A 14,524-nucleotide genomic window follows, 5' to 3' on the forward strand; every position below is an offset into this window, starting at 1 on the left:
TTGTTCAGTCTAACTCGAAGCCACAGCAGATCCACAGTTACTTCTCGACACAGACGTTACACAGACGACTGCAGCGAGGGTTCCCAAACTTTTCCATGGCAAGGAAACCACAGATGTTACATTTGTACGTTTCAAACAAATCACATAGTTTCTAAAGTGGCGCAGTATATAAAGTGACTCTGTCATCGGGAGTTGTTGGGGATGGTCTGTCAACTCATCCTCACTGTGACCTCGTCACATGTCCACATTTGGTCATGGACTTTCCACGTCCACATATGACGTCCAAGGTACTCTGGGTGTGTTGGTTGTTGATGTTCTGGGACGCCGTGTCAATTTCAGCCTGTTACATGCATTGTCTGTTTTCAAAATGTAAAGGAAATGTACAGTTTGCATACAGTCTCTTTCAAAATAAAAGCACTATGTCAGTACAACACCGCCAGTTGACGTTTTTTTGCCTTCCACAACAAACGCACGTGACAGGACCTGAACACCACTCTCTTGGGTGAAAGTCAGTGTTTGTTGACCATCCACCACTCTTCCCACCTGTTGCCCTAACTTTCATTTGTGTCCCGATGCATTTCCCCCTGACACCAGTGACCTGCCACGTATCATGCCGACGTGAAAAGACAGCTTTTTCGTCTGTGATGCCACAAGTCTTTGCCCAAGCGCCGGATTTTGCTGACTTTGCTGGAGTCAAACCAGATTGTGTGTCACCTCGGCGAGACAGCTGCCACTGTTCACGACCAACAATCCAGTGAGTCATTCATTGTTTCCTGCTGCTTTTTAGCCACAAAGCAAAGGCAATTTTTAGTGACACATCACTGTCTTTCAACCAGGGATGCTGCCAAAAAAAAGTGGTTGTTTTGTTACCAAGACATCGCTGCGCTCCCTGCCCAGATAGTTATTGTTTTTACAGTGACATCACAGTTTCTTCACTGGATTGTGCTGTCATAAGGTTTTGTTTTTTTCCCAAGACCTTGCTGCACTTCCTGCCCAGATTGTGCCATGAAAGTGGTTGTTTTTACCGAGACGTCGCTTCGATTCAAGCCATGACAATGCCACAAAAAGTGGGTATTTCAAGCCAAAACATGATCATTTCCCTCACCATAACCAAGTGTTTTTGTGCCTAAACCTAACCACACGTTAACCACAGCGTTGTCAAAATGTAAAGAAATTAGGGCTGTCAAAATAACACATTAATATCGATTAATTAATCACAGAAAAAAATAAGGCGTTACAAAAATCAAGGCTGATTAATGACTTGATTTAATCAAGTTTCAACATACCTACTATATAACAATGCACATATGTAACATATGCACAGTTTGCAGGAACAAATAGATTAGACACAACAGAGTCAATATTCATGTCTTCCATTATAAGCAGCTTTTTGGCAGGTGACGTTACCAGGTCAACAATTATGATGTGATGAATCATGTTTGACTGGCAGGCAATCAGAAAAATGGGTGTGGCAAATAAGATTTAAATATGTTATGTATTATTATTATTAATTATTTACTACTACCACTGCTAAAAACTTCCATTTTCTTTTTATAATTAATATTTTTCCAGGCCCCTCTGGTGCCCTGACTTTGAAAATCACTGGACTAAAAGACAGTATATATGATGTAACAGGAGACGATCAAAAAAACAATATAACATGTTTCACTGACTGTTAATGTAGAGTTACTGTAACATGATCTGTGCAGCTGTATCGTGTACCTCGTATTGCATGAAGTATGAGTATATAGTCAATGTAATACCACCTGGATTACATGGAATAATGAGGAGATTTATTAATGAACGTACATGCAGGGTCACAAAATGTGCCTGTTGAATTTATTGTAAAAAAAAACCATTCACTGTCAAAGTGTTTAGTTTGTTTCACTTCAGTTTATGATCGAGGTCGCTAAAGCATGACTGACATTTTTATGTTCAGACAACTGAAAACTAAAGAGTTAAAGAATAATGTAACACTAAATCCAGTTATTTCAGTTAGTAAATTACATGTACAGTCGCTTTATTCTGCATTCCAGAGGATTCTGGGAAATGTAGGAACAATAAACGGATGACAACAACTTTTAAAGGCACTTTTAAAAAACTAAGAAACTTCAGGAACGTGTTGATCTTCACAGATAAAAAAAAATAAAGGATATTATGGAGCTAAAGTGGAGCGTGAGGCAGCGCAGCTGCTGAATGTTTAACGTCTTGCTGTTTGATTTCTGGAAGGTAAACAAGGTTTCAGGTGATATTAGCTAAAACTCCTCCTGCTGATTTCTTTCAAACAAAACTCATCAAACATTCTGACTGTTGATTTCAGTGGCAATCAGACAGATGGACCTCAAGATCAATGCTCCTGGACTACAAACATCACATCAGGACTTCAAAAGCTCTCTGCTCCTCACACACACACACACACACACACACACACACACACACACACAAATCTATACAATCCATTATTAACATGTTTCCTGGCAGACAAAGACACAGGTAGATGATAAAATATAGAGAAATAAAAGACAAACTAAGAAAAGGTTAAATTATTGAATTCAGGGTGCTCGCTGCCAAATAAAAAAAGACACACAGGCGGAGAGAAGGAGAATTGATATTGTGTTTTTTAGAAGGAAGGTGGAAAGTAGGTTAGAAGAGAAAGCCAAGGTGAGAGAGAAAGTGCGGCATCAAAGAGAGAAAGTTGAACAAAGTCAGCGACACGCCGGGAAGTCGACTCATGCGACATGGGAGAGGAAAAAAAACACCCACATCAGAACGCATCACACCTCCGCCATCAAACCGACGCTCAGAGAGAGAAGGAGAGGAAACAGGTATGAAGGTGAACTTGATGGAGGAGAGGAAGGAAGGAAGGAAGGAAGGATGTGATGAAGGAGAGGAAACAAAGAAAAAGAGAAAGCCAAATACAGACAGGGACGATTGGAGAGGGAAAACAGGAAGGAATGAAGGATGTGATGGAGTAAGACAGAGTTACTGTAAGAGAAGCGAGGGTGTATAGAGAGGAGGAAGAACGCAGGATCGAGGAAGGAAAGAGGAAACTACAACAGGAAGTAAAGGGTGCAGACGGATCGCCAGTTGCCAGAGGAAATGTTGGCATTGTGCGTTTCTGCAAACCAGAAATATGTTACATTTCTACATTTCATACGTGCCATAAAGTGAGGAGCTGACTTCGTCATCAGGAAGTGGAAGACATGCTGGACAGCATCATCATCGTCATCACCACCACCGTCACCACTGTTCAAGACCAACAAAGTACAAAACCAGTTGTTTTTTGGCGAGTCATCCCTGTGTCTCCAGCGGCTTCTGAGGCACCTAACATGGGTGTTTTTAAGCGACCGTCCAGAGCTAGCAGGTCCTCTACCGCGGATATTCTGTATCATAGCAACCAGACACAACCAAAGCATCTCAGCTTTAAATAATGCTGCGCCTCATTGTTCTGCATTTAACAATGAACAAGTATTTAATTTGTTTAAAAACTGTCATCTTTGCTGTTTCAATACATTAACATACCTAATAACAGCTGATCAATAAAGCTTGATTACAAAGCACTAGAATAAGGATAGATTAAGTCCACTAAAACAGTAAAAGGGGAAATTTAAGAGAGATTGAGAAAGAAGGAGGGATGCTGAGAGGAGAGAGGAAGGAGCAAATGTGAAAAGAGGAGAGGAAGCAACGCAAGATAATAGAGAGGAGAAGGGAAAATGGAGAATATGATTATAAGGACAGAGTGAAGAATGAAGAGAGGATGGAGAGAAGATGTGGAGGAGGTAGGAGAAAAGGAGAGCAGAAGGAAAACAAGTAAAGGGAGAAAACTCAGGGGAGAGGAGGAGGAGGAGGATTTATGTGTTTTTAGAGCTGTCATGTCTGAAGGACAGACCTCGGGCGAGTCAGCACACCTGCTACACCTCCAATCTCTCCGTCTATCTGCCTCTGTCCTCGTCATAAATCCCCACACTAACATGTTTACATCTCTTTATTGTTCCTTTGTTCTTCTTCTCAGTCTCTGTTTCTGCATTACTCCTATTACAACTAGTTCTCCAAACTGAACAACAGAATCTGTGGTTTTTAATTGCCTTAAATATGACCCATAGACATGTTTTCTGATCATCTGTCTGCACCACAGCGACACAGTCAGGGACAAATCGCGCCTCAGAGTTTGGAAACGACGGTGGTAAACTTGGGAACCTTTATTATCACTGTTAACAGAACCAAATGCTGACAGTCAGTGGGGAACAAACTCCCATCAAACCAAACATCCTGCTCATGGATTTGTTTCTCCTGGGAAGACCCGCCTTACTCTGCCTCTGGTTAGCTTAACCTGACATTCTTCCTCGAACCCTAACCAATCCCACTCTTCTTGCCTAACCCTAACCCAACCAAAAAAGAGAGCCAGTACTAGCCAATCAGAGGAGGAGAAGGGTGGGTCATGCCCTTGCCGTCCTAGGAGAAACAAATTTGCCTCCTGCTCATGTTCGTTTTATAAGATTCAGTTAACAGCGTTGTGCTGGCTCGCTGTTCTGTATATAAAGTATGATCGTTGGATGGCAACCTGGTCTCACTCCGGCCACCATTATCATTTATATTGAACAACAAGGCTCCAATTACCTGATTAAACCGTAAATTTAGAAAAATCAGTAAACTTTCTGTTGCTGCCATTACACTAGAGCTAGCACAGCAATTAATGTAAACATATTCTGATCTGACCACATCATGCATCATAGAAGCATTTTCTAGTCAGACACAGCTTTGGTTAAAGGCACAGGTCAATACATATTTTTCCTCCTACCTGTAGTCCTATATCTCAATCAAGACAGTTTTGGTTTGAGATATCTGCTGTAGAGATGTCTGCTTTCTCTAATATAAGTGCCACAAAAATATATCAGAAAAACTCAATATCAATGTCTCTTTCTAGAAATCATGGCCTGGTTGGTCAAGATAGTCCACAGACCTTGTTGTGAGCAGTTTCATATAGGAGCTATTTTCGCAGAGGGAAGCGTGCATCTACTAATAAACGAGAGCCTGGTGCACGAGATGTAAACATCAATGGCGTCCTTTTTGGTGGTGCTAGGTGAGCTAACAGTAAATACACGCTTCCCTCTGAGCAGTGATTGGGTTGGTGGGTGTAGTTTGATAGAAAGAAAATAGTTCCTACATGAAACTGGATGATCTTGACTAACCACATCATCCATCCATCTGTCTATTTTCAACCGCTTATCTGAAGTCGGTTCATGGGGGACGGCAGAAAGTACTCCAGACGTCCCTCTCCCCTGCAACGCTTTCCAGCTCCTCCTGGAGGATCCCGAGGCGTTCCCAGGCCTGACGAGATATGTAATCCCTCCAGAAATCTTAAGAGCTATATCATAGGCAACTGGGCTTGCTTGAGTTTCTTCAAGACTTTTCACCTCTCATCCAAGAGGCTTCTTCAGTTCTAACGTACTGGTGTGGGTGTGAACCCTAACAGAGTTTAAACATCTTCAAGAAACTCAAGTCCAGTTGCCTACAATATAGCTCTTAAGATTACCATGACCTGGATGCCTGAGAATCTTCACCAACAATCCCTCTAGTGTCTTCTGAGTTTGCCCCAGGGCTTCCCACCATTTGGACATGCCACAACACCACTGACAGGGAGCGCCCAGGAGGACCCTGATCAGACGCCAGAACCACCTCAACTGATCCATTTCGACAAGGAGGAAGGAGCAGAAGCTCTACTCCGAACTCTCTCCAGATGTCCGAACTCCTTACCCTGTCTCTAGGGGGATCTAACTGTGTCATGATTTCTAGAAAGAGACGTTGCTGTTGAGTTTTTAAAATGTAGTTTTTCGGTACTTTGAGCACCACAAGAGTGTCATAGTTCCATTATAGTGGAGAGAAGTCAGACATTTGTTATCTCCAACACTCAACACCTCACACCAAAACTATCTAGACTGAGAAATAGTACTACGTGTAAAAGGAAGAATATTTTTTTTGGATTTTGAGTGACAAAAAGTACTACGTTAGGCAAAGATTGCATTCATGTTGGCAGTAAACAGGAATCAAACAGAAGTCTTGTGTTAAACTCAGACGTTTAGTCGACCCATCTGACCAACCCAACCTCCCCTCTCAGTCAACGTTGTGGCTCTAAAGCAACCTCACTGTTTCCTCTTTTACACCCAGTGGACATTTGCTGAAATCACGCTGCTGTTTGTCTTGGAGGGACAGTCTCAATCAAGTAGCTCGGAGCGTCTTCATGCTACTGATGGATGTATGGGAGCAGCAAAACAAGAATCCACTGGCACACGTCCTGTTTGTTCCTTCAGATAATGATACATCTTTCTGTCCAACACCAGTGAACAACTCAACTACCCCTCTGATTTCTGCACTCCCTCCATCTTCTGTTGTCCCTACAAAGCCAAACCTTTAGTGTCTATTCATGCACACACACACACACACTCTTCTAGCTTAAGTACTATTTGAATAACAGCAGCTCCCTGGTGTGTGTGCATGTGTGTGTGTTAGAGAGAGGGAGAGTGAGCAAGGCTGCGGTGGGCGAGCTCTCCCTGGTACATCTGTCTCTTTTAGTTTACAACCACTCTGCTTACTCTCGCACACACACACACACAAACGCACACTATACACAAACACACACATCAACAACTACACACACAACCACAGGTAATCCAGCTCAGGCAGAGACGTGCATGTAAATGCACACACACTATCAAAGAAACCCACTTTACATGTTCATGTATGGTAGTACACACACACACACACACACACACACACACACACACATACACACACACACACACAGCTGTAAGCAGAGTAGACAGGTGGAGTGTATATCAGGGGCCTGTGTGGCCACCCAGCTCCTCCACCATTTATCTCAATTTCACCTTCTAGACACTCTCTCTCTCTCTCTCTCTCTCTCTCTCTCTCACACACACACACACACACACACGCATGCATTTAACATTAGAAATACACCCAGCAAAAGGAGGACACACACACACACACACACACGATGCCACACATAAACGCCGCAGAAAACCTTGACAAACACACACTTCTCTATTGTGTTTATTACACGGAAAACACTTGTTTCTGATTGGCTGGGAGGTGTCCGTTAAAATAGGTAACCATAGTGACATCAACAAAGCTTTAGCTAACAAACTGGTGAGATTAAACTGGAGACGTTAAACTGGTGACAAACACGGAGGAGGATGTACACACTGCAGACTTCTTGTTCCTGTGGTCAGACTGGACTCTAGTCGCCGAGATAATACATAGTTTTATTTACACTTTAAACCGTCAGGGACAAACAATAAACACCGCCTCATAAACAATTTGTGGGACTCCATTCTTTTCACATGAATACGACAAAATGGTGATAAAGGTCCGACTTTCAAGTCTGAAACTAATTTACAATCTGTAACTTTAAAAAGTGAAAGTTTTACAGCCGTGAACCTGACATTCTCTGCTGCCTGGCTGCTTTTAATATCATGTATTTCTCTTTATGTGTCACTGTAGTTACTGCAGGACCTTTTAAACTCCTCCGCTGTAATAAAAACAGGGTGAGACCCGCTGTTATCCGAAATGTAAAACCTGCACTTAACCCTGGTTCAAAACAGACATTTCGGTTACATAAAAAATTACACATTTTTATGCACAGCAATGACTATATTTTATTGTTAAAACACAGCTATTGAAATGCTGTTTTTATGTGTAATTCATATTGCAACCAAATTTAGCTGTTTAAAGCAAGAACGGAGAAATCAGACATTTAAAGTGTCAGCTGCTCTGACAGTTTTGGAAATGTAAACAAATTGTTGCAGCCCTACAGTCCTCATGTATATCAGATGTGTGTGAAAAGGCTCTCAGGAAGTACGTACGTTGGTACCACCTGTATATGAGGACATTTCAGGGGTATTCGCACCACCTTATGAGGACATCACTGACTTGTGAGGACAGTGCCCATGTCCTCACAAGTCAAACATTGTAGAGGCACTTATCAAGTCGGAATTTGTGTGTGTGTGTGTGTGTGTGTGTTTATATACGGCCTACATGGTGTTAAGCTCGTCCTATAATGAGCTATTAACTGCCGTCTCCTTTCAGCTCTCCGCCTGACTCCGACACAAATCCCCCCTTTATTCTCCAGTACTGTAATCCACCACACACACACACACACACACACACACACACACACACACTCACTAACACACAGGAACACACCACAACATCAACCACAATGCATCAGGCCTCAGTTCACTTCCTGGTGTCAAATCCCTTCTTCTCTCTGTTCCCTGACAAAGACCTCTGATGGAGGAGGGAAGGAGGAAGAAAGGGGGGAGGAGGAGAAACAGTAAAAGAGAGGAAGGAGGGATGACGGATTGAGGAGGAATGATACGATTTTAAAGCGGCGTCTTACAAAAGCTGCAATCCAGACTGCATGTGAGCCAACACACACACACACACACACACACTCTAAATACAGTAAACACACACATACAAAGAGACTCAGACACAGAGCTGGAAGATTTACACATAACTGAAGACACTCACAAAGAAGAAATCTCCCCAACCCCTGTTGTGATGCAGCATTAAAACACACTGATTACTTTAGAGTTACAGGTGTTGAACGCTGATGTAGCAACAACTGAGACTGTCAGTGCGTCTCAAATTTCTGTACTAGATTTTGAGTGCTCAAGTGTGTTCACACTGCATATTACAAGAAAATGCAGTGTATTACTGGGGCACTCTAAACAGTCCAAAAGTTCAATGTGCAATGATGGACACCTTTCACACTCAACAGACGCCATCTTTGTGATGTAGGGGAAGCTACGTCACAATCTTCTCAACTTTTGACATGGTGGCTGGGGACAGCAGGGAGCCTGAGTTAGCTATAGTGCCTTGCTAGCTAACTTTTTTTTTTTTTTACGTTTTTAATGGTGTATTGTGATATGGGTCTGTATGTACATCTATCTATCTATCTATCTATCTGTTAGCATTCACTAGCTAGCTAACGTGCTCCTAGCTATGGCGGCACATTTTAATCAGCACTGACATATTGACATGGTGGCATAAGTTTAGTTTGTTTATGGGCAGAGATGGTGGTCGAATGTTAGCAAAAATGCTCCATCATCCGTTTGTAATTTATTTTCCATTTAAAAAAAAGACGAAGAAGAAGAGGTGGTTAAAAAAAAAAGCCATCATCACTTCCAGTAAGTGCAAAACGGCAGTGCGCAACTTTGGCTTTCACAAGGACGTGTGTTTTTGGAACTGAGTGAACTTGAGTCATTTAAAGTTACGTCCTTGTCATGTTTCTTTTTCTAAATCCAACCACAGTAACTTTACGTCAAAGTCATAACGTCATTTGTGGGGCCCTAATTCATAGCATGTGAACTGTCGTGTCTGCATTTTCTAATTGATCATACAAACTGTTCTGTAAGGACAATTATACAAGCACACTAAAGACCTATACATGGCATGCCTACGTCCTGTCCTCGTCATCTACATGAGCTGCCTCTGCCTATACTTCACACTGACTGGTTTGTAGACGGACTCTCTCATCCTCTCGGAAAATAACTTCCCCCCCCCGAGGCTCTTTTTGTTAAGTTTCGTTGCTCATGGACAAACTGAAACCTACACTGTACACTTATTACAACTTGACAACTTAACTGCTATTTTTTCCTCTGCTCTGATTGCTAACACCTGTCTACTCTGAGCGCAACCATCGTCACTACTGTTATCAATTGACAATAGCCTGCCAAAACTTCCTGTAATGTCTGAACCATGCAGAAAATGTTCTGACACCAGAAACAAAACAAACCAGACCAAGACCACCTCTTTCCATTGGACCAAGATTTGACTGTTTGGTCTGGACAGTGGTCCGTGGAGGTTCCACACCTGGAAAGTGTGGAAAGTCCAAAAGTCTGGACCGGATGAGGTAGGTGTGAAAAGGTCCTTAGTTACATTCCACCACTGCTAATCTTCTACATGCCTCCGTAAAGAGACGCAAGAAATAAAAGTATTTACAAGTTTGACTCTGGGTAAATAGAAATAACATAAATAATATCTCCATAAACAGAAACTGTGCTCCCAACAAAGGGTCTGTTACATGGGAAGACTTGTTTCCAGTCAATAACATCAAAAGAAAAGGTTTAGCAAACCATTCACACTGCTCATACCCAACAAAACAAACACACACACAAAAACGCACACTACTACCACTACTACTTCTACTACTACTGCTACTAGGAGCGCACACAAACGTTACCATGGTGAGGAGGTATGCTGCTGGCCGGCCAGGTGAAGGGTCTTGGGCCGGGCGGCGGAGCAGCTGCCTGCATTAGCCGGCCGCTCCCAGTAGGGGTCACTGTGAAACACACAAAAAAACGTGAAGAGGTTCTTTAACGACAGCCTGAAGAGACAACGAGCAGGAGAAGAAGAAGAAGAAGAGGAAGGAGGGGAAAGAGAGAGCTGAAGGAGATGAATCCAAAAGAAAGAGAAAACTTAAAAAGTAAAAAAAAAAAGAAGGAAAGAAAGCAGGAGAAAAACAATTCAGAGATAAAACAAGATGCTAAAAGTGATTAAAATAATTATACACAGCAAAAATGCAAATGTCAGATTGCACCCAGTTCAACAACATGATTTAAAATAAGTTGCAGAAAAACATATTTAGACAATTTGGCTTCATGTGGACACAGCTGGGCATTTAACTCAGTGGGCAATAAAAAAAAAACCTTCTAATAAGCATCTGAAATCTGAAATATTGTGAGATACATTTTACTAATTCACTATGGCACCTCGCTCTGTGGTGTAAACCCCAAACTAGCAGCCAAGTTCCTTGACTGAAACAATGCCTTCAAGGAATAGTAATAATAGTAATAATAAGTGTGGTTGTATGGAGTTTTTATCCATAGACAGTAGATACAGTAGAGACAGTAGATACAGTAGATGTCAGCCGCCAGTCACGCCCACAGTTTGGTGAAGCAGGCTGGAGTCTGTCATGGACGCTAAGCGATATGGAATATGTGCTTGGAAAATCACCGGGACGAAAACAGGACCAACACTGCATGGCAACAAATAAATGAAGATGTTAACCTGCCAGGTACGTAGCAGTGTTAAAAAAACATATGAACGGCTGAACGAGTCACATGTCTGCACTCTAGCATCCAACACACAGATAGCTATCCTGTTTTTAGCTAATTATGCCTTCTAACTTTTCACTTAAATGTATAAATACAGCTGTATTGCTCATGAATCGGTCATTTTGACAGGTCTTTACTGACTGTATTTCATATCAAACAGATAATAACAATCTGACTGTATATCAGGGCTGTACAGTGCAACATATATGTTGTTTTTTCGTAAAAACTGACACACGACATGAGCGATGGCTCATTGTTATCCTACACAAAAAAAAAATGCTAGTCTACATGGTAGTTGTAGTCTACTGTGATAACGACCATTCGTAGTATCCTGTATATCCAAGTACAATTCCCACAATTCCTGTGCGGTTACCTCTAGCCTCTCCTCTCATCACTTCACTTCAGCAAGACGGCGGTGCAAATGAAGAGGTATTTTCAGCCCCTCGACAAAAACCCCAAACAAAAAGATAACTAAAGAGAAAAAGACACACTTGAAGAGGAAGAAGATGTGCCAATTCCACAAAATAAAGATATACCGACAAAAACGAAAGAGAAAACATACAAATTCAACGCGGAGCGGAAAAAGGAGTTCCCTTGGCTAGTCTACGACGATGACAAGTAGATGCTATTTTAGGTCAGCTCCAAAGAAGATCCGGCTCGATAATTTGTACGTTGTGGGAAACAAGATATTTAAAAAAAAAAACGTGAAGAAACACCACACTTCTTACCGCCACCTTTTAGCAAGAGATGCATTTGTCGCAAAACAGCAACCGGAACGACTGGCAGTGTATAATGAACCGCATTACTTGTGATTTGTAGAGGTGGTAATGGATATTTTATACTTGTGCTACAAACTCTCTGGCCTGTGCTACAAAATTAACACCCTCTGTAGCACCAATGCTATGGGCTAAAAAAGTTAACGTACAGCCCTGTATATGATGTATAACCATAATTTAGCAAAATAACTTTACTCATATTCACAATGCATTAACACTAGATAAACATGTTATTTTTTTTCATACAAACTCACTTGACAATAAACACAGGCAACTGAATTGGAGGAAGCACTGTCATACGGTCTCTTGGAAGTCCACCACAAATTATTATTGAATTACGTAGAGGAGGAGTTTCGCAGGGACATCAGATATCACGGAAATTCTCATAGGAATGAATGGACTTCTCGTTGACACGTCTCTGTACACATATGTACGTAGAAACGAGGCGTTAATTCCGAGTCACCAAAGTCACACAATGACACAAACCAACCAACTGATCAAGGCAGCAGTAGACCAGCAACTTTCGTATTCAATTAAATTAGTTTTTGTCAGTGGAGTCTGGTGGCTTTGACGGACCATAGATGGGGAACTGAAGCTGCTGGGGGCTGTACACATGCAGCGTTTCTTTGCACTCAAACTCACTGTTTTCAATGTAGATGCATGGCAGACACGATCAAACGCCAGAACGCCAGAACAATGGCGTTGGGGCGAGATCACGTTCCCAGGACCTACTTTTCAAGGTGCAATGGCTGCACCCTGAGATAAACGGAGTTCAACTTTTGGAACCCAGCTATGTGCACCGTATTTCATGTGACGAGGAACAACCAATCACAGCCGACAGATATCTTTCCCCTCTTCAATAAACATCAGTCTTTGCTAAATATGGAAAAATTGATCATGTTAGTGCAGAGCTGTCAGAGCTTTACATCTGTCCCATGGACGATAGGCCTACACAATTAGAAACAGCTCCTTGAAGAAGATCAGCTCTGCACTCAGGATTTCAGGTAAACAGGCTATGATATGGTGCTTATTAAGGTTCTTTAGCAACCTCAGAGACAACCTGCCGCCACATTCTTGAGAGCTGGCTCAAAAATGGCACAAAAGCACCCAGTGCCTGACCTCACGTTTTCCAGACACGGCATGTGTACAGCACCTGGACAGCTTTCCCATTGGAACAGGCAGTCTGATGTAAAAGTAAAGCAGCGAAAATATTCTTAATATAGCATAACATTTTATTGATATTAATTTTTTTTTTTTTAAGGTGGCTAAAATATGTTTTGTTGCTGCCCCCGTCCACAGCAGCACATTGCTTAGCTTCCATGTTGGACTCCTGCCTGCTTGTCCAAACTAGGAGCATGCCTACCGACCATCCCTTAAACAAGGAGCAGCTTGTCAGTGGCCAGTCAGTACAAACTCATGCTGTGCAACCAAACTTTATTCTGACACCCAGAAGTTCATGTTAAATTGCAGTGGAGATCCACAAGTTTCCAAAGATGCCATCAGTCTGACTTTTGAGAAAATGTGTATAAAAGATTCATTTTTTGTACAATAAAAAATTGAGTTTGAACAGGGATGAATCGAGGTCTGGACCCCTGCTGACTTCCTGCTTCCTCCCAGGATCTGTGCATTTTAAACGTGGATCCTGTTGCCTTTGAGCACCCATTAGGTTTCAGTGAACTACACATAGAAGAATAATATTTTATATGAAGCAGCAGAAACCAACCAGTTCTCCTGTTCTGTCGGAGCACTACCAAGTTAATGTCATAATTCAGAAGACATGTTTAAGGACCACACTGATGATTTCGCACATTCACTACAAACCATTTATACTCCACCATTTTATCATTTTACAAACTGTGCCGCTGTGTTTAATATTTCTGTCCTACCACCCAGACATCCATTAGCTTTCATTCATTTTTGCACCACATGAAAACCTATTAGCAGACATGAATTGTGTAATCCATCACAGTGAACATTCATTCATTTCTGTAAGCGTGTTACATTATGAGGTAACGCAGTGCAGACTATTCAGATCATTCTGCACCTTATAGTGGCTCCACAGTTTTTACACATCAGGATCAAGTTAACAATGACACAGTGTGACAACAGCTGTGTCATTTCTTCTTTAAAAAAAATAAAAATCTGTTGCTTGTGAGTCCTCGAACTTTATGCAAGGGCCGTGCTAAATCACACTGAAAGAAGATAAACTTGAGATTCAATGACATAAATTACTAAAGCAAGTGTCATGGTTTAGGGCCGTGTAAAGGGGTGGGAAAAATACATCCAAAAATCTAAAACTAAATATGTAGCATGTGTAAAAAAAAATGTCAACAAAAATGTAAAATAGACACAGTTTGTAGTTCAGGATTCAAACTTGCAAACACCCAAGTATAAACCATGAAAGCTCTGATTATATTAGGTTGCATCATGTGCTTCATGCATTACCCAGCACCTCCAGGATATTGCGATCGCAACAATTAACACAAATTTAACCAATCCCTCTGAATTTTGTGCAACTTTGCAATTTTGTCCAATCCTCCCAACATTTCTGCAAGTTGACCAATCATCTTAGTTCCCTGTGAGCTTCATCAATCATAACAGTCCCCTGCA

The 14,524-nt window shown here is 41.7% G+C and overlaps 1 protein-coding gene across 4 annotated transcripts in view; it reads right to left on the reverse strand.

Moving 5' to 3' along the window:
* Window positions 1-14,524, reverse strand: part of npas3 (neuronal PAS domain protein 3) — a 470,885-nt gene that overhangs the window by 324,771 nt on the left and 131,590 nt on the right. For 3 of the 4 annotated variants that reach the window (XM_033642411.2, XM_078175359.1, XM_078175358.1), the window contains exon 2: window positions 10,265-10,363. The exons of the other annotated variant lie outside the window; for it this stretch is intronic. In XM_033642411.2, the coding sequence (XP_033498302.1) occupies window positions 10,265-10,363 (99 nt within the window). The remainder of the gene's footprint in view (window positions 1-10,264; window positions 10,364-14,524) is intronic. 4 annotated transcript variants of the gene reach the window in all.

The sequence above is a fragment of the Epinephelus lanceolatus genome, chromosome 15 (assembly GCF_041903045.1).
Source record: "Epinephelus lanceolatus isolate andai-2023 chromosome 15, ASM4190304v1, whole genome shotgun sequence".
NCBI lineage: Eukaryota > Metazoa > Chordata > Actinopteri > Perciformes > Serranidae > Epinephelus > Epinephelus lanceolatus.